Source organism: Electrophorus electricus, chromosome 19 (assembly GCF_013358815.1).
Source record: "Electrophorus electricus isolate fEleEle1 chromosome 19, fEleEle1.pri, whole genome shotgun sequence".
Lineage (NCBI taxonomy): Eukaryota > Metazoa > Chordata > Actinopteri > Gymnotiformes > Gymnotidae > Electrophorus > Electrophorus electricus.
The window spans coordinates 14,887,503-14,912,094 of NC_049553.1; the positions used below are offsets into that span (position 1 = coordinate 14,887,503).

The window sequence follows — 24,592 nt, forward strand, 5'->3', positions numbered from 1 at the left end:
TCTCAGCGCTCACCGTAGGGTTCCGTCTTGATTAATATGGAATTAATTGATGCTTTTCATGCCCAGAGGAAATCAGTTTCAGCAAGTCATTTTCTCATGCGTTTGCTTGTTTGCATTCCGTGTAGATTCGATCTGCACTTCAAGTCTGATTAAATAATCAGTGTAGCCTACGCGGATAATGTGTGGATAAGTAACAGGAAGTGTATAGAAGAAGCTCAAACGGCTCCGTACGGCAACCTGCGTGTTATCCACAACCACGCTTTGATTTCCTGTACTAAAAAAATAGGTGCACTAAGATATAAGGCTGCAGAAATTAACGCGTGCGCTCTGCTTTAAGAAGACCTGGCCACTAAAAACTGCCACGTGCATGTGTGTGACTAGTGCAGTCATAACATGGCCGCGTGCGTGTTTGGCTCGTCTGTTTTACGAGAGGCCTTTTGGGTGGCAGTGCATGCGCGCACATTGAAATTAACGAACCGCAGCAGTTTCGTAACTCCAGGAGCACAGGAGGGTTCTGCTTAGCTCTTGAGTCTTTATCTGCTTAAGCTCTTGAAGTCTGTTATCTTTCTGTGGTGTTGGATTCACAGCACGTCCAGAGGAGGATACTGCACGTTCAGTAAGTAATTAGTAAGTGGTGACAATCGCAACAGGACGTTTATTTTTTTGAACCTGAGTGTTACATCTCAGCCATCACACTTGGACGGTGTTTGTTTTACTGCCACATCTCAGGTAGACTTGAAAAGCTCTGGTTTGATTCGTGATGTCCGTCTCTCTGTTTCTGTTTCTGTCTGTCTGTCTGTTGGGCAGTAAAGAATATCAGTATAAAAAGGGCGTTTTAAGGCATAAACCTGTGCATATGTGGCAGTTGTGATGTGATTGGGGGGTCATTGGGTAACGAGGGGAGCCAATAGGAACACAGCGACGCTGGCGGAGAATGCGAATGAGTGGGAAATGTGGCACTGTGCTTCTCCACAAGCATTTTCACTTTGACCGTTTTAGATGGGGAGCGTGTGAGCATGAAACGTGCATGTGCATGCTGTTAGCTCCTCTACATCTCGGTGAAGTTCAGAGTAATTTAATTTATAGGTCACCATCTTAATTGCACTAGGAATGATTGGCTATATTAGGAAAAATGTGTCCTTTGTACTGTGCAGGTTTACACGGAATTGCAATCAAACACCCCTCCCCCCCCACTTCACTTCGCATATCTGCCTCCCAAAGGGGATTTGTGTTGGATAGGTGTGTGTGTGTGCAGTGGGAAAATATAAACAACTGTCGCAAACAGAATCCATCAGCAGCCCTGCTTATTCAGGTGGACATCCATGTCATGACTGAGGAGAGCAGATTGGTGAGTTAAAGTCATTTAAAAAAATTAAAAAATGTACAATAGCCATCGTCACAATGCATCTTTACAAATGTCTGTATCCAAGCCCCCACTGAACAAGCCAAAGGCAATGGTGTCAAGGAAAGATACCCTAAGGGTGTGAGGAATAACCCTTGAGAGGAACCAAAACTCAAAGGAGGATCCCATCATCCTCTGCTTGACACCAGATACCACAACAGGAACAAAATAAGCAATAAAAGTCTATACTGAGTTCTTGAAACCCAGTCTGGGTTTGATGGGTGCAAATATTTGCGGAACACATCTGGCACAGGAAGAAACGGGCTGCCTAGAGCCTTCTCGATGTACTGGAAGGGGAGGGAACCCGGGTGGTGGGAGGAGCCACAGCAAGGGATGCGGTCTGGGGTGGGAGGAGCTACAACAGCTGAGATGGATCAAGACACAGCAACAATATAAGATCAGGAGCTGATGTACCCCAGCAGAAGGAGAGGATGGTGTGCTGGGCATGGCGCAGTATTACAGAGTGTGAAACGGGAGTATATCATGTGTAAGGGGGGACTCGGGCAGATCTAGCCATGGCAGCACAGCTAAAAGGGCAGTCAGAAGGTAACACAGACAAGAGGGTTCCTTGGAACATCAGCCCTCCACCACTCCCAGCCAACAAACCTGAGTGACAGAAATGAGGTAAAGTCACAGCTGACTGCATCACTGCCTGGAAAAACATACTGTGCAGAATAAAGCAGCTGGACCGATTATGGCAATACCAGTTGTGGGAGTGGATCGGGTTTTCCCCAGAGTTCTTCTGGCTGGCAGCCCACAAGAAATGATGGAGGATGAGGGCCACACAAGACATCTGGAGAATTGGAGTCCATCAGCAACAGCGATCAGAGTGGCACCTCCCTGCCTGAGAGCAGACCTGCAAGGCCTTTCGCACTCCAGCTCTCCGGTAATAAAAATAATGAGTCTTCTCCTGGCTCAGGTGGACTGCAGCAGGGGAGCACTGAACATGTGCTTCCTGGGGCTGGGAGGGAGAAATGCGGCCTTTACTTGCACAGGCAGATCTATGAGTCAGATCAGTCAAAATCACAGTACTGCTAAGCGATATTGTCAGAAGGCAACTGTCATTCACCTGTAATTGTAAATAGACTTTTCTAATTGATGCTGTTCATGAGCAAGTACAAATTTGCATTGCTTGAAATGAAAATAGTATCGGGTAATATGGGCCTTGAGCATACTGATGAGTCTCAGATGTTCCTGTTGGATGGTTTGAGCACTCTGAAGGCTCTCAGATGTTCCTGTTGAATGATTTGAGCGCTGAAGACTCAGATGTTCTTGTTTAATAGTTTGAGCACCGATGGGTCTCAGATGTTCCGGTTGAATGGTTTGAGCACTCTGAAGACTCAGATGTTCCTGTTTGGTTTGTGATCGTTATGACAAACCATATGACCAATACAGGGGGGATAAGTGATGAAATGTCTTCAGGATTACAATTTCATTGGGATAAATACTTACTGTAGGGTCACCCTTGGTGAACAGGTCTGAGGGGCACATTCCAGTCTGTTCCAGGCACGACCCACTGGAAGGAGGCCCAGAGGCAGAGCCAGGAGCTTCTGGAGGGATTATATCTTTCAGATGAACTGGGAGTGTCTGGGTGTCCCTCAGGCGGAACTGGAATCTGTCAGCAAGAATAGAAAAGTCAGGGCTGATCTTCTCAGCCTGCTATCACCATGTCTGTCACCAAGGACAGAAGTTGATGATGCAAGTCCAGTTGGTTTGACAATTTAATGTCCTGGCTTAGTGAAAACCTTCACAGATGTACATTTCTCCACACGCTTTCCATAAAGTCAGCATTGGTTAGCTTGTTGGCAACACGGGTGTCATTCCTAGATCATCCAATTAAAGTGACATTTCACAGAATATTTATGAGTATTTGAAGAGTCTGGCAGGAAGGTTTGAGAGGCATATCTATGGCAGCATGGAGATGGAGCACATTATAGATTCCTGCAAGTGAGAGAAAGGCAGGTCTGCTCCAGGCACGAGCTTCTCCTCTGGGGTCCCATGAGCAGGAGAGAGGTGGCCCCTCGTACATCTAGAGGAGCTTGGCTCACAAATGTCACATCCCGAGAAACAGACATAACTGAGGTCTCCAACCAAGTGAGGGGATTTGAGTAACACCCTCCTTATGCACCCTTAGGCTGCAGTGGTATCTCCTTATGCACCCTTAGGCTGCAGTGGTATCTCCTATCAGCACTGTGACAGTGGGCCTCCCTCAGTGACAGCGGCTGACAGCTGTGGACTTGGTGGAGTTTTAGAAGACTGAAGTCTTTTGTTTGTCTGTGGTTAAGGGTAGATCTCAGGACTCAGTTACTTTGCTTTTATGAAATGCAGCACAATCACTCTTTCTCATTATTATACCATCTGTCTATAAACTCATGTAATATGTTAGATTATGTAGCACATTGGCAGTAGCATATCGTACCTAATTTGTGTTTCTAATAGTAGTGCATTTAACATCATTATGGTTACAGTCACAACTTTAAATTTTGCACCAAGTGTATACTTATTTTTGCCCAGTTTACACTTTTTGGGTGATTAAAAGCAGATTGTGGAAATATGCTGAGGCAGGACACAGGAGAGTTTCAGCAGTGGTGTCTCTGTGCCAAAGCTGAATCGTTCTTCTACATAAACACTGGAATCATTCATATAGACACAGTTTTTTTAAAAAAATTGTGAACCATTTAGAAGAAACTCTTGAGTGACTGCAAGTTGATAACAATTGCAGGATATAACATGAGAAAAACATGGCATCAATGACTGGTTGCAATGTGTTGTTTTATTGTCGACTAAACACAAAAAATTATTTAATCAAAAATACATTATACATAACACAAAATCCGAAAAAATATGAGTTAGAGTATCACAGAAAGGCAGGATTTTAGGTCAGACTCGGATTTAAATAACGGACCCAAAAGCACAGATCAGAACCCTAAAGGAGGAGGGAGTGGGAGATCCTTGATAAACTGTAATCTAATCACTGCATTTTTACTGTGTATTAGTAATTAGCCTTTTTATCTGTAACTATCTCATTACATAACACCTACATGCTGCGTAATGGTATGTGGAAGTGTGGGGTTTGATATAACGTGGATGGATCACACTTCAAAAGGAAAGAAGCAGACAGACATGATTCCCTAGCAGGTGTTTTTATATCTCCAGCCTCACGCTTTCATTGACTTTCTCTTACATCATGTGACTTCGCAAACCAATCACAAGGCAGAATGGACATTTGTGATGATAAAGAAAGAATATTCATTTTATGAAAATGTTTTAAACTCTCATACTGCTAGAATGAAACATTTATCAGAGGTTTTTATCAAACTTTGTGCTTCCTGGAGGGAAGCGTAAAAGGCAGTGCTGAAGGTGCAGGAGCCCAGCTAGGGGAGGAGCCCAGCTAGGGGAGGAGCCCAGCTAGGGGAGGAGCCCAGCTAGGGGAGGAGCCCAGCTAGGAGGTGCATATTGCCTCATGTTCAGACTGACAGACTGGAACACTGATACATGCCTTGCACACGTGCGCACACACACAGAGTGATCATGTTGCTTGTGGAGCTTTCGCACTTTGGCATGCTAAATGAACAGCTTGTGTAGGCAGATGTAAAACAATACATTACACACACAGTAGTTCAGACTGGATCAGAGCAACTGGCCTGTCTGCTGGTACACGCTCCTAAAGCAGAGGAACGATTGCACCGTTTATACTTGCTCGTTTTGTGTGGCCCTAAAATGATTTTGTTTCTTGTTATAGTCTTTGAGTAATCAATAGTCTCAACACAGAATATCAATCTAAACCGTGTATAGTCCCAAAAAGGGGTTTAGCATTATAACAGAAATCGTGATGTATGATGGTGTCATTTTAGTGCAGTCAGATCTATATTGCCCAGAAAAAAAAGGCACTTACCATCTAGCAATTTCTCTAGAGGCCAGAAGGTCTCCATGCAACCACCCACCCCAGCCCCCTGGCTACGATAAAAGTCCCACAGTTCCTAGCGGTTCAGGCTGTAAACGACACCAGAGCCATTAATTAATTAATGACTGTTTACCAGGGGGCTGGACTTGACTACTCAGTGGAGGAGAACGAACATTGTGCACCCCTGCAGAAGAAGAGACGAGATGAGAAGAGAAGAGACGAGACGAGAAAAGAGGGCGTAGCTTTGTCCTGTCTGACTATCAATCAACCTGATAGCCGTGATCCTGCCCAGCGTAGAGAGGGAGGGGCGAAACTAGCCGAGGCAGAAGCAGAGCGGGAGAGAATGGCGAGTCAGCGGCCTACCCATCTTCCTCCCACGCTGGTACCTGTTTTGGTCAGCGCCGGGGCCGTGCTGGTTTCCCACTATATCATCAATGTGATGGCGCAGATCCCCGACCCTGCGGTAAGAGCAGCCCCTCTGCTTACCTCTCAGCCTGCAGACAGACAGGATGGACAGACAGGTTGCATGCAAACAGCTTGCTGTGTTAATGACGGGAGCAGCTGCATTGGCAGTTAAACCCCAACGCTGCTGGCAGACGGAAGCGCAGAGGTGCAGTCTTCTCCTGTCCTCTGCCGCACCGGCCATGCCAGCCAAATGCCGTTTTTACTCTGTCAGAGACAAAGGGACGATGTTAATGAGTGATATGTAGTCAGGATCGCCACACCGAACCCATGGGATGTACAAACAAGTGGAAGTACCTTTATGGAGTGTTGTGGAATCGTGATAAAGTTCTGTGCTAAAATGTCAGCGGTCATAAGAAAGCGTAGACTTGTTTTAAAGTTTAAAAGATTTAAGCTAGAGAAGCACGTTATCAAAGTGTGCATGCTTCATAAATATTAGTGTTTACCAGTAACACCTATTCAGATTTCAGTCTCATTCCTACAGAAGCTCTATACCATATCCATCTATGGTAGGCAGGCCTGTATTCATGAACTGCGTTACAAATCCGTCTGAGTAGGAGAGTGGATGATGTGACTGCCAGGGCGCGCAAGGTTGTTGACTAGCTGAAGTCTGCACCATTAGCACCCCAGCTAGAGAAGATGTCACGGTTGGCTGGAACACGGGAGCAGTTTGAGATCTGCTAACATTACTACTTTTCTTGTAGTTTACCGAGTCCGTTTCATTCTCAGTACTATAACACCAGAGCTCCTGCCCAGAAAATCACAGATTTTTAAATGAATTCTTCATAGTCACACATGGGCTTAAAAACATATTGTTGGTCTGGAAACAAATTCAAAATGTAAAGACGTGCCCAGAAAGATATAGGGTATATTTAACGCAGCCAGGTGAGTCTCCCGGTACATGCCTGATTAATGGCGATGACATTCTAGGCCCACTGCGAGCAGGAGGAAGTTGTGGCAGGTGCGAGGCAGGTGTGTGTCATTGACCCAGGATGCCTTAAAGACAACTCTCCTGTGTTAAACAGCATAGCCAAGTACCAGGGCCTTAGGCTCAGTGTCCCTGGTAAATGGAGAGAACTGACACCAAACCCACTCATTTGTCCTAATGGCTATTCAGCGTGAAAGCAGAATATTCTTGGGAGGTAATTTGTTTTACCCCTTCATTAGGAGAGGTGCAGGTGGTGCATGGGTGTGTGTGTAAGTGTGTATTATTATATGTCATTAGGTTTGATGTGACTATAGAGGCGTCATGTTAGCACTTCAGCTCACCTAAAGCTAGGTCTGGGTGGTGCATGAGTTAGCTCAGGTGTTTTTCTGAAGCAAGGCTTGTGGTTTCATGGAAATGGTAGACTTGACAGAAAGTGAAGTCTATGTTTAGATCTGTGTTTTCAACATTTTGGTCGGTCCTCTTCACATATCCATAAACATCTACTCTAAACGGACATCTATCCATATGTTGGCAGCTGTGTCCTCTGGTTCTCTTCTGTTGTTGTACTGAAATGGATGTCTGGAAAGGTCAGACAGAAGGAGATCACATGACTCGCAAACCTGACATTGCTGTCAATCGCCTCATCTCTCTCCCAAAATAGATATTTGTGTTTACCAGCTAAAGCAGAGTCTATTAACCCTGCTGTCAGTCTTTGACTGGGAGGTTTAGGTCTCCTCTCCCATTTAAGTGCTCGCAGGGAACCTCTGTTGTTCTATAAATAAGTTTCTCAAAGGGAACTCAGCTGGCAGTCTCGTTTAGGCACACGTGTGAGCAGGATTACACAGCTCTTCTCTTTGTGATTAAAGTAATCGAAACTGCCTGATCAGATCTCAGCTCAGCTGGTGTCAAGGTTTCCACATGGGATGCATGTACAGTGTTGTGAAAAAGTGTTTGCCCACTTCCTGATATCTTATTTTTTGCATGTTTGTCACACTTAAATGTTTCAGATCATCAAGCAAATTTAAATATTAGACAAAGATAACACAAGTAAACACAAAATGCAGTTTTTAAATGAAGGTTTTTATTATTAAGGGAAAAATAAAATCTTAACCTACCTGGCCCTGTGTGAAAAAGTCATTGTGCCCTAAGCCTAATAACTGGTAGAGCCGCCCTTAGCAGCAAACAATTGCAATCAAGTGTTTGCAATAAGTGGCAATGAGTTTTACAGCACTGTAGAGGAATTTTGGCCCACTCATCTTTGCAGAATTGTTGTAATTTGGCCACATTGGAGGGTTTTCGAGCATGAACCGCCTTTTTAAGGTCATGCCACAGCATCTCAATCGGATTCAGGTCAGGACTTTGACTGGGCCACTCCAAAGCCTTCATTTTGTTTTTCTTAAGCCATTCAGAGGTGGACTTGCTGGCGTGTTTTGGATCATTGTCCTGCTGCAGAACCCAAGTGCGCTTCAGCTTGAGGTCACGAACAGATGGCCGGATATTCTCCTTCAGGATTTTTGGTAGAGAGCAGAATTCATGGTTCCATTTACCACAGCAAGTCTTCCAGGTCCTGAAGCAGCAAAACAGCCCCAGACCATCACACTACCAACACCATATTTTACTGTTAGTGTGATGTTCCTTTTCTGAAATGCTGTGTTACTTTTATGCCAGATGTAATGGGACATACCATGTAACATAACTGTATATCTGTATATAAATATTTATATTCAATTACCTTGTAACACAACAACTGTAGATATGTTATTATACAAAATGGATCTGTACATACACAACCATATACATTGTACATTGTGTATATAATCATAATATACATATATTGTACATACATTGTTAATATATTTTGTACATACATAGAATATATATATTTATCTTTGCATATATATATTTCACATATAGAGAATATCTATATTCCTCTATGCACCCCTGTTTTCTTTTCCTCAGTTTGGACAGAGCACTCTCCACCATTTCACTGCGAGTTATACTGTGTATGACTATGTATGTGACAAATAAACCGAACTTGAACTTGAACATACACCTTCCAAAAAGTTCAACTTTTGTCTTGTCAGTCCACAGAGTATTTTCCCAAAAGTATTGGGGATCATCAAGATGATTTCTGGCAAAACTGACACGAGCCTTTATGTTCTTTTTGCTCAGCAGTGGTTTTCGTCTTGGAACTCTGCCATGCAGGTCATTTTTGCCCAGTCTCTTTCTTATAGTGGAGTCATGAACACTGACCTTAACTGAAGTAAGTGAGGCCTGCAGTTCTTTGGATGTTGTTGTGGGGTCTTTTGGGACCTCTTGGATGAGTCGTTGCTGTGTTCTTGGGGTAATTTTGGTCAGCCGGCCACTCCTGGGAAGGTTCACCACTGTTCCATGTTTTTGGCATTTGTGGATAATGTCTCTCACTGTGGTTCGCTGGAGTCCCAAAGCTTTAGAATTGGCTTTATAACCAGACTGATAGGTCTCAATTACTTTGTATCATTTGTTCCCAGATTTCTTTGGATTGCAGCATTATGTCTAGCTTTTGGTCTTTTGGTATACTTCACTTTGTCAGGCAGGTCCTATTTAAGTGATTTTTTGATTGAGAACAGGTGTGGCAGTAATCAGACCTGGATGTGGCTAGAGAAATTGATCTCAACTTTCCAAAGATGTGATAAACCACAGTTAATTTATGTTTGAACCCCCACCCCCCTCCCCCATTAAATCACTTTTTCACACAGGCCCATGTAGGTTTGGATTTTTTTCCCCTTAATAATAAAAACCGTCATTTAAAAACTGCAATTTGTGTTTACTTGTGTTATCTGTGTCCTAAGGCTACAAACAGCTACAGAATATCCTAAGACTACACATAACCACTGTCTTCGTGCACACATGAAATTAGACTTTACATTTCAATAATATTCAGAGCATTTTAGAAATTTCTATATTGCTCCAGTTGGAGATAATTACTGAATCAATATCCTAATGAAAAAACTGTGTTTTTAAAGTTGGACTTGTGCTCAGCACAGCCTGTGTAATGCTGGACTTGTACTCAGCACATCCTGTGTAAGGCTGGACCTGTGCTCAGCACAGTCTTCTTAAATTCCTAGGTGTTGTTGCCATGGGCTCATCTATTGTTTCTGGGTCTTCACACATTTGTATGCGGAACATATCACTGCCCTGTTCTCCTTCCACAACAGAGGCTGCTGATGGTGGCATTCCTGTCCAATTAAGCTGGCGGTGTTTGTCCAATTAAGGCAGCAGCATTCCTGCTCAATCAAGCCAGTTGCAGTCCTGTCCAATTAAGATGGCAACGTTCCTATCTGATCAAGAGTGCATCTTGGTTATGATGCAAATGAACCTGTCATGTTTCTCCTCTGTGACCTTTTGAGCACCTGTGTTACAGGTGTATGAGCTCGGTGGTCACTTTGTCCTTCTTAGACTTGAGTATTCTGCACTCGCTGCAAACCACTGAAACTGAAAACATATTTCTTCACCTTTCACTGTTTACATTTGGTGGTTTATGTGAGTATCAGGATTATATCTGGAAAGGCATTATCTACGTAAAAATGTACATGTAAACACACCCAAGATGCATTTAAAATGGATTCGAGTTTGACACACAACCAAATGTTTTTAAAGGTGTAACTGCATTTGACAATCATAACACTGTATCACCCCACTTAACAGTCCAGAGAGACCTAAAGCTGGCGCCTTCCTCTGACCTCAGGACGAGGTTTCGGAGGGCCAGTGGGAGTCATCGTAATGCGGTTGTTTCATGGTGCTGGTTGTCCTGACGTGACCTTAGGCGTCAGCAGGGTGCAGGGAGCTCCAGTCCTGTGTCTAGCGCGTATCTGCGGAAGGGGATGCTTTATCCTGCGACTGTGGGGCTTTACATCAGAAGTGTTCTCGTGTCTTTCCAGACAGTGATTGGGTTCAAACACACTCCCTCTCCATTGCCGCCTGTTTGGGGCTTCACACTTTTTTTCTGATTTATTGAAACTTCTGTTGAACTTTTAACAGTTTTCTGCCTTTCAGGATTTTTTTCTGCTTGTCCCCACTACTCTCTCTCTCTCACCCACTCTTTCTCACTCTATTTCTGTCTCTCTCTCTCTTGATATGTTATGGAGATTTTTCAGTGAAAACTGACTGCAACCAGATGTTAACAAATCATGGCTTTTTCTAAACAATATTAAGCTGATTTTTAGGACTTTGACAGAGTCCCACAAATCATTATTAGACACTCTGAAATGTAACATGACTGAATCAAGACTCAAACTGTTAACTGTGTCTTATTAACTCTTTCTTAGCAACCTTAAAGTGATTTTTTTTTATGTATACGTGTATTTATTATTATTTAGTTATAAGTTTTTCAAGTATGTCTTCTTTGGGTTGCATCTTTTTCAATCTAATGAAAAATTTAGCAAAGTCATTGCTGGTTCTTTTTGTTTTATTGACGCTGTCCTGAGAGCTCAAACTGGTTCTGTATTTTCATCTCCAATTAATTCTGTCCTGAAGGGCATATTTTTAATCACTCTTTCTTTAGTTTTCATTTTGTCTGCTGCAGGAATGTGAAAAGATTGTTAATGATGTGAGCGAATTAGCAGCTTGTGCAGTAACGGAGGCAGAAGAAGGCCAATCGCAGCTTTTCTTTTCCCATCAGCTCCTGCCCACTGACCCCCCGCCGAAGCCCGACCCCATCACCTCCGAGACCGTGGTGTTCTGGGGGCTTCGGCTCTGGCAGGTGGTGGGAATCTTTTCCATGTTTGTGCTGGGAATTAGTAAGTTGTGGAATTTTATGTATTTTTTTGAGAAATACTTTTTAAGAGATCCATATAGGCAATATAATATAATATAATTTTATTTTATTAAATGAAGCTATGTTGTAAATGAACCCTGTGAGAATGAGCATCAGAATCAACACAGCGTGAATGGTAATACGGTGATGCAGTGTGGAGAGAGAGAGAGAGAGAGAGAGAGAGAGAGAGAGAGAGAGAGAGAGAGAGAGAGAGAGAGAGAGAGAGAGAGAGAGAGAGAGAGAGGGAGGGAGGGGCGGGCAGGGGGAGAGAGAGAGAGAGAGAGAGGGAGGGGCGGGCAGGGGGAGAGAGAGAGAGAGAGGGGGGGAGGGAGAGAGAGAGAGGGGGGGAGGGAGAGAGAGAGAGGGGGGGAGGGAGAGAGAGAGAGAGGGGAGAGAGAGAGAGGGGGGAGGGAGAGAGAGAGAGAGGGGAGAGAGAGAGGGGAGAGAGAGAGAGAGAGAGAGAGAGAGAGAGAGAGAGAGAGAGAGAGAGAGAGAGAGAGAGAGAGATCATTATGGGCATCTTTCAAAGCCTCTTCCTGCTGTCCCTTGTTCTGCAGTCATTACACTGTGCTGCATCTTTAAATGCCGAATTCCTCGGACGAGGAAAGAGATCGAGGCCCGACATCTGCAGAGACAGGCGGCAAAAAGTTATGCCAACACACTGGAGACAGTCCCGCCTCTTGGCGAGCTCACAGAGATACCGGGAGGTAAGCCCCACCCATCCACATCATTCCCTCCCACCCCCTCGGCCCTTCATTGTGCTCCTTCTCCTTAAAACAACCAACCAACCAACCAAAAGACATCAGACCAGCCTGAGCTCATCAGACATTCTCATTCTCTTTGATTGATTGTGTGTTTTTAACTTTCTTTAACTTCTTCAGATGGGTTTGGTTCATGGATGTTCGTGGATGAGAAACAGGAGAATCTGTTGTTCAGGCCACTGGGGCTGGGTTTGTTTATGTTTTGGCCAATAACATGTTGTCCCATCGCCTTAGCAACAGTCAACAGATTTCCATGTCATTTCCATGAAAATGTGCAGGTGTACTTCACTCACCTAAAGGCTGACTCTAATAACAAACAGATAGAATCAGTTTGCTTGATGGAAATAAGATCATTTTCTATGATCTCAGAGGTCACTTTCGCTTATTATTAGCTGTGTTTGCCCTTTTGTGTTAATACACCTTTAAATCCAGGAGTGGCGAAGCTCTTAAACCCACCTTAACCAACCTGTTAGTTTGGGCATCTGTTCAACTAGAGGTGTCATCCATATACATGGTGTTTGAAATGACGCCTTTGATCTGATATAGAATCAAAATGCAAACACGAGCATCCTTGTCACCTTGAAGACTCGATGAGCTCTATATGTATGTGTGAGCAAAGACTCCCCGTACATTTATTTAATTACAACATGGAGGATCATCTTTAACATGCCAGTGGTGACACCTTATTCTCACTGCCCTGTGTGTTACCACGTGACAGAAGTGTGACAGGAGTGTGACAGGAGTGTGACAGGAGTGTGACAGGAGTGTAACAGGAGTATAACAGGAGTGTGACAGGAGTGTAACAGGAGTGTAACAGGAGTGTGGGCTTGACCTGCTTGGCTTCTAAACTGAATTCTACCGTTTTCTCATCTGCTCACTCACTCTGCATATGTTTTCTCCTTTTCTTTTCTCCTTCTTTATTCTGTCCGTCTCCCGCCTCGTGCTCCTTACTCCCTGGCATCCGGACTCTGCAGTAGTGCACACGGTTTCAGAGCAGGTGCAGGCACGTGACTCCGCCCACGCTCCTGCTGTCCGTGAGGAAGAGGAGCAGACCAGTCAAGGCGCGCCAGCTGAGACAGGCTAAAGGGCTTTGTCTCTACCTCTACCTCACACCTGTTCAGCTCGCTGGTCTCTCCTCCCAGTCTCCTGTTCATCTCTCACTGGTCTCTCCTCCCTGTTCTCCTGTTAATCTAGTTAGAAAAAGTTGCTGTCATTACACTATACTAGTTACTGTAGAAGACACATCCCCCACACATCCCTGGCTTATCCTGCTCTGTGGCTTTTTCCACCCTCCCTTGTCCTGGACAGGTCCGTTAGCTGTCTCTCTCATGTCTCTTGTATATTGATGGGTTTCTCCTTCAGTAAAATGGTTCTTTCTCTCATGTCTCTTCTCTTCATTGTCTGCTCTTTTCTGTCCACTCTGTTTATACACAACTGTAGGTAACGTTGCCAGGCGCCTGAGAGTGTGTGTGCGTGCGTGTGTGTGTGACTCGCTCTCTTCCCTATGCACTGGGTGGGGTGTATAGAACATGATTCCGGGTATTTCACCGTGTGTTTACGGTCTCCGCGCTGTAGCTCTAAACACACTCAAGTCAACTTCATAATAAGTTGGTGAGGTGTATCAGGGCTGTTGAAGAAGGGAGAATGTTGCGCTGCCATGGGCCTCCAAGTCTGGAGAGTCCTGCTCTAGGTGTTGTACTGATGAATGACTAAGACTAGTCTGCATGACTCTAAACATACAGTGTGTTTGTCACTGCGGTGTGTGTTCGGCATCCCACGCAGAACACCACATCCTCAACAGTAGTATTCTGGACCTACAGTGGCCTATATACAAACAATTACAAGACTGCAGCCAGTGAGATTTATAGGTAGAAAAATGTACATATGTACATGCACATACATATATACATACATGTACATGATTTAAGTGAGCAGTCCTGGGTTATGTGTTAGGGCAGAGAAGAGGCAGGGCAGAGGTTGTCAAGGACTGGACCTCTGTGTTCTCATTATCCCAGAATCTAACACACCTCTGGCCATGGTGGGCCAATCAGGGATGGCTTTAAAGGACATGGCAGGAAGGGGTGGGGCATAGAGTTTAATTTATTCATGCTTTGAACTTTGAACTTTGTTCCCTGTGGCTTTTCAGCTCTCTTCTTCTGTTCCATTCGCTGACGGAAAGGGCAGCTGGCATACGAACGACCTTTGAGGCAGTTTTTGATTGGTCCACCACAGTTGGAGGTGTGTGTCGGTCTCTGGAACAGTACACATAATGAGTTCCCATCCTAGACGACCTCTGCACTGGACATCTTAGGAGTTTCCATGTTCTAACCTAAAACTTAGAAAGCGCTTGAAATTTATACTGAAAAATTTAAAGACGACTTTCAGTATTGTTATGTACGTGTACAATTCCCATCCAAAGTCTGGACACACCTAAAGGTTTAATGTACAAGAATGTTTTCTTCCAAATAAAAAAGGCTTATTTTAAAGGAAAACAACATCACATGTAAAAATACTTGTGACAGTAACTTAAAAAGCTATTGCTAAAGCTAATGCTAAAGCTATTGAAATACTTGTTCAAAAACAGCCCCTGCTTTCTTTGCTTGGAGGTGCTTAGAAGATTTGTAATTCATGCTTTTAACAATAAGTTTGAAAAAGAAAGTTGTTGTCATTAGTCAGGCAAAATCTTTAAACCATTGGAAAACACTGAGTGAATGAATGAATTATGCACCCAAAGGTTTAGTGAAAACATGTACACAAGAACCTTTGCAGCAGATTTTTCTTAGTAAAAAGTCAAATTTTTGTCTGAAAATTGTAAATATATTCAAGTGTCCCCTTTGACTGGGCAGCATGTAATGACATCGTCCTGAGAGAAGAGAGGTGCAGTAATCGAGTGTCTCTCACACTCACACACACACACACACACACACACACACACACATAGAGAGAGAGAGCGCGAGCGAGCGGGAGGGTCTGAAACGTGGAGAAGGGTTGACAGGGCAGCAGAGTAATCAGCTCCGTGACGCTGAGCGTTAGAGAGGCAGCTGAACGCAGCTCAGAGGGGAAATGAACCCGGTCCCCATGGAAACAGCCCACTCCAATAACAACAGCGCTCCTCTGGGGTATATACAACCTCAGGAGCAACATCGTTAAGCCCATAATTAGGAGTTAATCTGTTCAGATGGGGTCTCTAAACATTCCAGTGGGAACATTTATAGCAGGTAATGACTCCTGATGGTGCCACACAGAGACCAGCTCATTGTGCATGTAGTTTCATTTCCTGGTTCAGCCGAGTGCTGGACAAACACTGCTGGGTTTCCACAGTGGCTGGGGCTAAATTAATTCAAACATGCACGCACACAAAAACACACACACTCACCGTCACTGGTCTCTATATAAGGTACACCTTGTTATCAGGATGGATCCCCTTCAGAAGTGCCTTAATTCTTTGTGGTACAGAAACATGCTGACATGGTCACAGAGATGATGTCACAGAGATGATGTCACAGAGATGCTGTTACACAGATGCTGCAGATTTGTCAGCTGCACATCAATGAATCAATGATGTGAACCTCCCATTCCACCACATCCCAAAGGTGACTGAGATCTGGTGACTGTAGGCTGCTTTAGTGCAGTGATCTCATTGTCATGTTCAAAAAAACCAGTTTGAGATGATTTGAGCTTTGTGACGTGACGTGACAGGAGTATCACCTGGTGTATCACCTGGTGTGTTCTGCTGCTGCTGTAGTTCGTCTGCTTGAAGGTTCAACGTGTTGTGTGTTCAGAGATGCTCTTCTGTGTACCTCCGTTGTAACGAGTGGTTGTCTGAGTTACTGTTGCCTGTCAGAATACTCTGGCCGTTCTCCTCTGTCCTCTGGCATCAAGGCATTTTCATCCAGAAAACTGCCGCTCACTGGATATTTTCTCTTTTTTGGACCATTCTTTGTAAACTCCAGAGATAGTTGTGCATTAAAATCCGAATAGATCCGTAGTTTAAGATCTGACCAGCCCGTTAGTGCCAACTGCTACGCCTCGTTCAACTACACCATGTTCAACTACAGCATGTACAAGTACACCATGTTTAACTAGGTCCCGTTCAACTACGCCTCGTTCAATTACACCATCTTCAACTACAGCATGTACAAACCATGTTTAACTAGGTCCAGTTCAACTATGCCATGTTCAACTACACCATCTTCAACTACAGCATGTACAAGTACACCATGTTTAACTAGGTCCCGTTCAACTACGCCTCGTTCAATTACACCATCTTCAACTACAGCATGTACAAACCATGTTTAACTAGGTCCAGTTCAACTATGCCATGTTCAACTACACCATCTTCAACTACAGCATGTACAAGTACACCATGTTTAACTAGGTCCCGTTCAACTACGCCTCGTTCAACTACACCATGTTCAAGCACGCCACATTCAACTACACCACATTCACTATGCCATGTTCAAAGTCATCTAAATCACCTTTCTTCCTCATTCTGATGTTTGAACATACCTAAATGTACTGAGGTGCTGCCATGTTCATTTGCATACATTTCTTTACATAAATTAATGTGTATATATGAAAGTGTGAATGTGGTAAAACCCTTCATTCATCTGGATTACAAATAACACTTTGATATTTTGTGCTGTCATATTATATTTTAAAAGGCTAACATTCACATTAGTCAATTTAAAATTATTTTGGTTTTTGTAAAAAAAAAAAAGTATTCAAAATACTGTTTGCATAAGTATTTGATCTCATATGCTTAGGAACTTTCAAGTTTGTAACAGAATATATTAATCAGTGTATATGTATATGTATCTGTGAATCATAAAGCACCTTCACCTCTTCTTGATCAAAGACCCTTAATTTATGTACCAAAGGTCAGACTGGATCTGAAGGTAAGCTGTGAAAATAAAACCCAAATAACAGAAGTAAATTAAAGTTATAAATGTGCAGAAGAAAGTAAACTGCAACAGAATACATCAAGTATTTGGATGTCCCAGTGAGCACTGTTGGACCAGTGAGCACCGTTGGACCACTGGGAGCTCCGAGCTCCGAGCGGGAGGGACTGAAACGTGGAGAAGGGTTGACAGGGCAGCAGAGTAATCAGCTCCGTGACGCTGAGCGTTAGAGAGGCAGCTGAACGCAGCTCAGAGGGGAAATGAACCCGGTCCCCATGGAAACAGCCCACTCCAATAACAACAGCGCTCCTCTGGGGTATATACAACCTCAGGAGCAACATCGTTAAGCCCATAATTAGGAGTTGATCTGTTCAGATGGGGTCTCTCAACATTCCAGTGGGAACATTTATAGCAGGTAGTGACTCCTGATTGTGCCAGGTAAGGAACTGGACGCTGCATCACTCCACCCAGGCACTGCCTGTCTTCTTGAAACCCTGCTCCAGAGCAGGTCAGAGAGGCCAGCAGTCGCTCTGTAGGAGCTCCAGAGTTCAGTGGTTGAGACCGTAGGCGCACCAGTCCATGACATAAGAGCCCTCCTTACAGCTAGACTGTAGGGGAGGGTGGCTAGACAGAAGTCATTACTGAAGAAAACACACCAAAGCATGTCCTACAATGGCCTCCTGCATCAAAGTCCAGATCTCAGTCAAATCAGAAATACATCAAACCAACCTGAACATCCTAGTGGAAATCTGTCAGGAAGTCTGGGTGAAAATCACACAAATCTGCTCAAAACTTACCCCAATATATATGAAGTTATAGCAGCGAAAAGTGGCTCTACCAGTTCTTGAAGGGTAAAAGCAGGATTGTCCTGAATCCAATTTAAGAGTACATTGGATTGCTAAAAACAAAACAACAACAAAACATCTGGAACAATCTGTGTAAATGTTATTTGTAATCCAGATAAATCTGTATTATATTAATATATTTAATATAAAACTGCAATCCCACTTTCTGATGCAGATTTATTGTTTGTTGTAATGTTTATAAAAGGTGGCATGTTTTAGAAATGTCTGTAAACACAGGCCAGTTGACAAATTCAGAGTGAGTCATGTCAGCTCCAGCAGAACTGGAACGCTCAATATGCATCCGCATGAAATATGATACCAATAAATATTAATTATTCACATGAATGCTAATGAGCAAGGACTTCTGAATAGTAACAGGCACATATATATTGTAATCATCCTGTAAATTGCATGCACAAGTGGGAGATGTAATCTGTCACATACGACCAGGACCAGGTAGGATCTATCTGTAAGGTGTAGTTTAGTTAGGCACAGTGGTAGAGGAAAATACAAGCATAAAAAACATGGAAAACATAGTTGTTGGAAGACCAAAGTAGACCCAAACAGACACCACTGTGCTGAGAAACCAGTATACTTGACCTGTAGCATGATATAATGCTATTTTTACTCTTTTTTAAAAAGGTCCAGGTTATCTACCTAATACATGTTAATGTGACTGCGGATGTAGTGAGATGGATGTACTGCAGAAGGGTAGATTCTGTGATGAAGTGTTCCTTGAAATCTTTCAGACATAATTCAGATATTTGCCTATGTACATGTGAAAGAGTGTGACAATGTAAAATGGTATTTTCATGTGTCAAACATGTCTGAGAGCTAATTGTGCGTTAGCTAACGAGTGAGAGACAGGAGACTTGAAGTGAGGCTGTGTCACGGAACACCAGCAATTCCACCTCTCCAGCCTCTTCAACTCTGCTTGCAGTGTTTTAGAAGATCTATGCAGTAATCGGTGAGGTTATTTCTCATGCAGTATGTCAAAAAATCAATGGAAAATGGTTCTGGAATAGAATTCTTTTAGAGTATGAAATACTCTTGGAATGTTTGCTGTAGTATACTCCTTTTTTAGTCAACACAAAACAAGTTTGCATACTACATACCCATATTGCATGCTGTATGGCTCAGTGCATGGCACACTCCATACCCACAATACACATTCACACTGCAATATACATCATCTTTTCTTCTCTCCTTAACCCTCCCCCTCCTTCCTCATCTCTTACTCCTGAGGATTTCATCAACTTCTTTGAGGAGAAGGTTGCAGTAGTCCTCCAGTCCTTCTCCTGTTCCCACTCTTCCCTCCAGTCCTTTTCCTGTTCCCACTCTTCCCTCCAGTCCTTCTCCTGTTCCCACTCTTCCCTCCAGTCCTTCTCCTGTTCCCACTCTTCCCTCCAGTCCTTTTCCTGTTCCCTCTTCCCTCCAGTCCTTTTCCTGTTCCCACTCTTCCCTCCAGTCCTTTTCCTGTTCCCACTCTTCCCTCCAGTCCTTCTCCTGTTCCCACTCTTCTCTCCAGTCCATTTCCTCTGTTCCCACTCTTCCAACCAGTGTTCATTCCCCAACATCCAACCCTCTGACTTCTTTTTCTCCTTTCTCCTCAGATGAAATTCATCAATCCCTGACTTCCAGCAATCCGAATACATGTCCCCTGGATCCCAATCCTTCCACTCTAGATGATCTCAAGAGATCTCCTTCCTTTCACCTCTGTCATAATCAACACCTCCTTATCCTCTGGACATGTGCCAACTGCATTCAAAACCTCCAGGGTGGTACCAATCCTCAGGAATGCCACACTCAATGGCTCCAACATAACCAATCACAGACTCTATTTCCTTTCAAAAACCCTTTAATGAGCAGTATACAATCAATCATCTCTTTTCCTCACCCAGAACCAGCTGCATGATCTCAATCAGTCTGGCTACAAACCGGCACATTCAACAGAAACAGCCCTCATAGCAGTCATGGAGAAGCCTCATGCTGCTAAAACTGCTAAACTGTCATCTGTCTTCTTCTGGACCGTTCAGCAGCCTTTGACACAGTAAACCACAAGATTCTCCACTCTGTTCTCTCCAGCCTTGGTGTGACTGGCTCTGCATGGAAATTCTTTCAGTCCTTGGATCTACATCAATTCCGTGTAGACTCTCCACTGGTGTCCCCCAGGGCTCAGTATTGGGCTCTCTTCTCTTCTCTTCTCTTCTCTTCTCTTCTCTTCTCTTCTCTCCATACACTCGTTCTCTTGCTGATGTAATATCTTCTTATGGCTTCTTTTACCACTGCTATGCTGATGACATCCAATTATTTATTTTCCACCCTCCAACATGCAGATCTCCAGATGTATCTCAGCATGCTTGACTGACATTGTGTTATGGATCACAGCCCACCATCTGAAGTTCAACCCCAGTAAAACCGAGCTTCTGTACATCCCAGCAACTCCCAACCCTTACCATGACCTCACTGTTTCCTTCGAGAACCCCCTGGTATCACCATCTGAAGCTGCCCGTAGTCTGAGCAGAACTTTGTATAACCAGTTGTTGTTCTGAACTCGTGTTTCAAATGTGACCCAGTCTTGCAGATTTCTCCTTTGTACATACGAAAGATTCGGCCCTTTCTCTCACAGGAACCTGCCCAGGTGCTTGTAGAGTCTCAAAGCTCGACTACTGACTCTTTCTAACCATAACCCTCTCCCCCTAACCCCATAACCTTCACCCTCTGCTGACGGAAACAGCAGCTTCAGAAACACGCACTTGCCTGACTAACGGGTCAGGTTGGACTAATGGTTATATTGCTGAAACTGCCATTCTGTCTCTGGTTTGGGATCATGGCATGTCAGTTTGGACACAGTGGTTGCAGCACTGCGGTTCTCTGATCAAACCCAGTGGCTGATGGGTAACGTCTGCTGCGGATGTCTTTATTCTCTCTCCGTTTCCAGCTGCAAAGCCTGACGAGAAGAAGGAGGAAGTGCCCACAGTCTCGGGGAAGCTGGGCGGGGAGAGAGGAGAGAAGAAGACAGGCAAAGAAAGGAGGAAAGGAGAGGAGCATGAGGAGAAAGGAGCGTCCAGAAAAAGTGCCGCTGGAGGAGGCAGGAGTGAGAAAGCCACTGAGAGAGGAGGCGGAGCCGAGAAGGCTACGAAGAAGTGATCGCCGGGTCACCTTAAGCACTTGTGCTAAACTTTTATTAAGAACAGGATTTATTCATTGGTTGACTTTTGCTAACATCATTTAACATTTTTTATATGTTTCTATTTTAAAGTGTAAATATAAATTTAAATGTTTCTTGCAAACCTCTTGCCAAGTATTTAAGAGTAAATTAACCTATGCATTGTGTGTCAGGGAGAGTTTAGAGCATTTCTGTGTAAATAGAGCTATTAAATTATCAATTCATATTTATTTTTCTAGACTTAAAATAATTCATTTTATATAAAATCATTCGAATTGATACTAGGCTTAATCGTCAAATTTAATTTGATATATATATATTTTTTTAAACCACCACTATTACAGTAACCAAACCCTTGAGGTGTCTAACTTAATGGAAACGTAAAAAGCTGTGCAAAGAATCTCTCACATACACTGTCAGGTTCATTCAACAATTCAGATGGCTCACTATATAAATTTACATTTACATTTTTTTATTCACAATACATTGGTCAGCACTAAATAACACAATATGGACTTCCTTATAAAAACAAGTCTACAAATTATGTAACATACAGACAACAGGTGATAGCATAGCTAAACCATACTCCTCTAATTGGGTCTTAACAGATTTCCACACTTCAATTACCTGGTGAGAGAATGACACCTAATTCTGTTTTGCCTTTTTACTGAGACATGAATTTATTAAAAGAAAATGGTTAGAAGCAACAACTGTGTGATGTATCTGAATAAAGAGGTTACATGAACCTGAACTGGACCAGAACTCTCCGGGGGTACAATAGTGGTAGTTATAACTGAGACACCTTTTCACTGCTACGTGATTCGCCTGTTTGTCATCTCGCCAGGAAACGGTTCGCTTTGAGTCCTGAAGCAACGTGGCTCCTGTTTCTCCTTCTGCTGTGCAGAACGTAACGTGTTTAAAGTCCTGATCTGTCCACGTTCTTAGCCATCAGCACACAGCAGTGTGAGCATTTTAGCGCCTTTACACTGCCACAGTGAGGTGGACTTTGATACGGAAGAGAAATCAACAACAAACAAAATATAAACATCAAATTTTGGAAAGTACCAGTGACACATAAGGTGCTAATACTTAGAAATATTTAACATAATTACAAATATTTTAATTAAATATAAAACAACACAACCACAAAAATTGGGGCACGGGAATAGATAAAAAACTAACACTTCAGTAAATATTAAAAAATATAAACACAAGATTTACAGAAAAGTCCATTTAGACAGACCCGAAAAAAGTGTTGTTTTTCCTTTGAAAATACCTGCTTAAAAATAACACATCAGAGACAACAGCACTAAACACTTGTACGATTCTTAAACTATAACACTTCTGTCTTCCTTTACGTCATCTGTAACGTATTTGTTATAATGAAGACCAAGGACATGATTCAGAAAAAATGAATAATAACAATAATAATAAAACAAAAACCAATCAAAACAAAAGACTGTAGACTCAGTGTGTATGGCCCTGAAGAGTGAGTAGGGGCACTACTGCACAGTGACCTGCTCATATCTGAAATCACTTGAACTCTGTTAAAAGCTGTTACTTTTAAAAGCACACAGCACCACGGCTCTGACAAGCATTCAAAACAGGTTCCCTTCATTATAGGTGTCACATTATAGCACGTCAATACAACAGCTGTTTCTTTAGCTTGTAATTCAAATGGCATTTTTGCTTTGTAAACATTATGACCTATACATATATACCTCTCCACAAAAACAACAACACTTTACAAGGACACACCAGAAGCAGCAGCACTGAGTGATTGCGAGCGAACTGCATGCCTCTTTCAGTACAGAAAGCCTTTTACATATATACATATGCCGGTGTGTACAATACATTTGTGGAGTTCATATGAAAACCCTTCAGATACAGAGCGCAGACATCCATTGGACAAAGCGACTGAGAATTTAAAACCATTATTGAGGCAAAGTGAAGCCTTTGAGAAAGAACACCACATGCCAATCATGACAGACTAGAACAGATTACGACACTACATGCCAAACATGATAGATTAGAACAGACTACGACACTACATGCCAAACATGATAGATTAGAACAGATTACGACACTACATGCCAAACATGATAGATTAGAACAGATTACAAGATGCTGCATCTTGATCAGTTTAATAAATGTGCAGAAATGCATATCTTAAAATGACTAAAGCAAAACACCAACAGCATAAATACAGAAATGATTAGACCAGCACATCATAGGTCAGGCTTTGGAAAGAAATCTTATAATGGAATTCAAATTTAGTCATATAACTCCAATAATTCTTCTGGTAATTTCCCAAATTTCTTGGAGGATAGTATTTTTTTATGACATGATTTTCCTAAAATCTATAAACATTTCAAATTGCACAGAGAAAGGAAAACCATGGAGATGGTGGGGTATCTTAAGGACATAGAGATTCTTATATGGTAAACACACTCTCCCCTACACGGACTTCTCAGCATGCATGTGAAGCAGCCGACAGCTTTGCGAGACTTTGTGAACAAAGACATCAGAGCAGAGCCAATCAGAGCCTTTTTACTTCTGAATGTGGGAGGGCAGTGTTCTGGCACTGCGATGGGACAGCCAATCAAACAGGAGCAACTCACCGAGCCCACATGGGCCGCTGTGCATGATTGGAACAGAGTGGAGCTTCCGCAGCTGCTGAGCTCAGTGCCTGCATGTCTCTCCGCTCATCCCTGTCCCAGATCCTCAAGGAACAGCACAGCGGAGTGAACCTGGAAAATCCAGACGGTCCCATGTGTGGCCACCTTCCCTGTGAAAGTGGCCTGGAGCATGAAGTAGTATAACTTCTCCAGTATGGGCCAGTATAACATCTGGCTGTGTTCAGGTGGGATGAGCAAGCTGCCGGTTGAGTAATGTTTGACTCTGAAACCCGCATCAGCAAGGCGAGCGCTGTGTGTGGCTTCGACATTCACAACTCACTCACTGTTCATGACAAATACACACATGCTCACTTGGACTAAGCATCTAAGAAGCATCTAAGAATGTCCAACGAATGTGAGATAAAAGACAAGTACCTGCTGGGTTTTTCTTCAAAATGCACCACATATTTAAAAAAATGCACAGTATATTGTATGTATTATATTACAAGCATCTGCAGCAAATTTTATTTTTGGAAAAACAAAAAGTCTGTTTATTCTCCCACTCTTGCTACTAACGTAGACCTGGAGTCCAGAGTCTCTTCCTGTCCACTGAGGACACAGGGACTCACCAACCACAACGTTACTTTTAGCCATTAGCATTTAGTTCAGCTACAGGTTGGGACACTCCATGGCCATGACAGCCAACCCTACAGCTCTGGGAGGACCACCTGAGGCATGACGGTTCTTCACGTGCTCGCAAATCTCATGTTGCACCAAAGCAGACACTGTACAATATCACACGGCTGA

General features: G+C 43.2%; 1 protein-coding gene across 3 annotated transcripts; it reads left to right on the top strand.

Moving 5' to 3' along the window:
• Window positions 1-24,586, top strand: tmie (transmembrane inner ear). 3 transcript variants are annotated; one of them, XM_027019009.2, is made up of 6 exons: window positions 1-616; window positions 1,155-1,348; window positions 5,443-5,769; window positions 11,357-11,474; window positions 12,049-12,198; window positions 20,940-24,586. In XM_027019009.2, the coding sequence occupies exons 2-6, from the start codon at window positions 1,328-1,330 to the stop codon at window positions 21,146-21,148; spliced, it is 825 nt and encodes a 274-aa protein (XP_026874810.2). In that variant the 5' UTR covers window positions 1-616; window positions 1,155-1,327; the 3' UTR covers window positions 21,149-24,586. The 3 variants fall into 3 exon arrangements, with proteins under 3 accessions (XP_026874810.2, XP_026874809.2, XP_026874811.2); XM_027019008.2 differs by lacking the exon at window positions 20,940-24,586 and adding an exon at window positions 19,612-20,204; XM_027019010.2 differs by lacking the exon at window positions 20,940-24,586 and adding an exon at window positions 13,227-13,634.
• The last annotated feature ends 6 nt before the right edge of the window (window positions 24,587-24,592 follow it).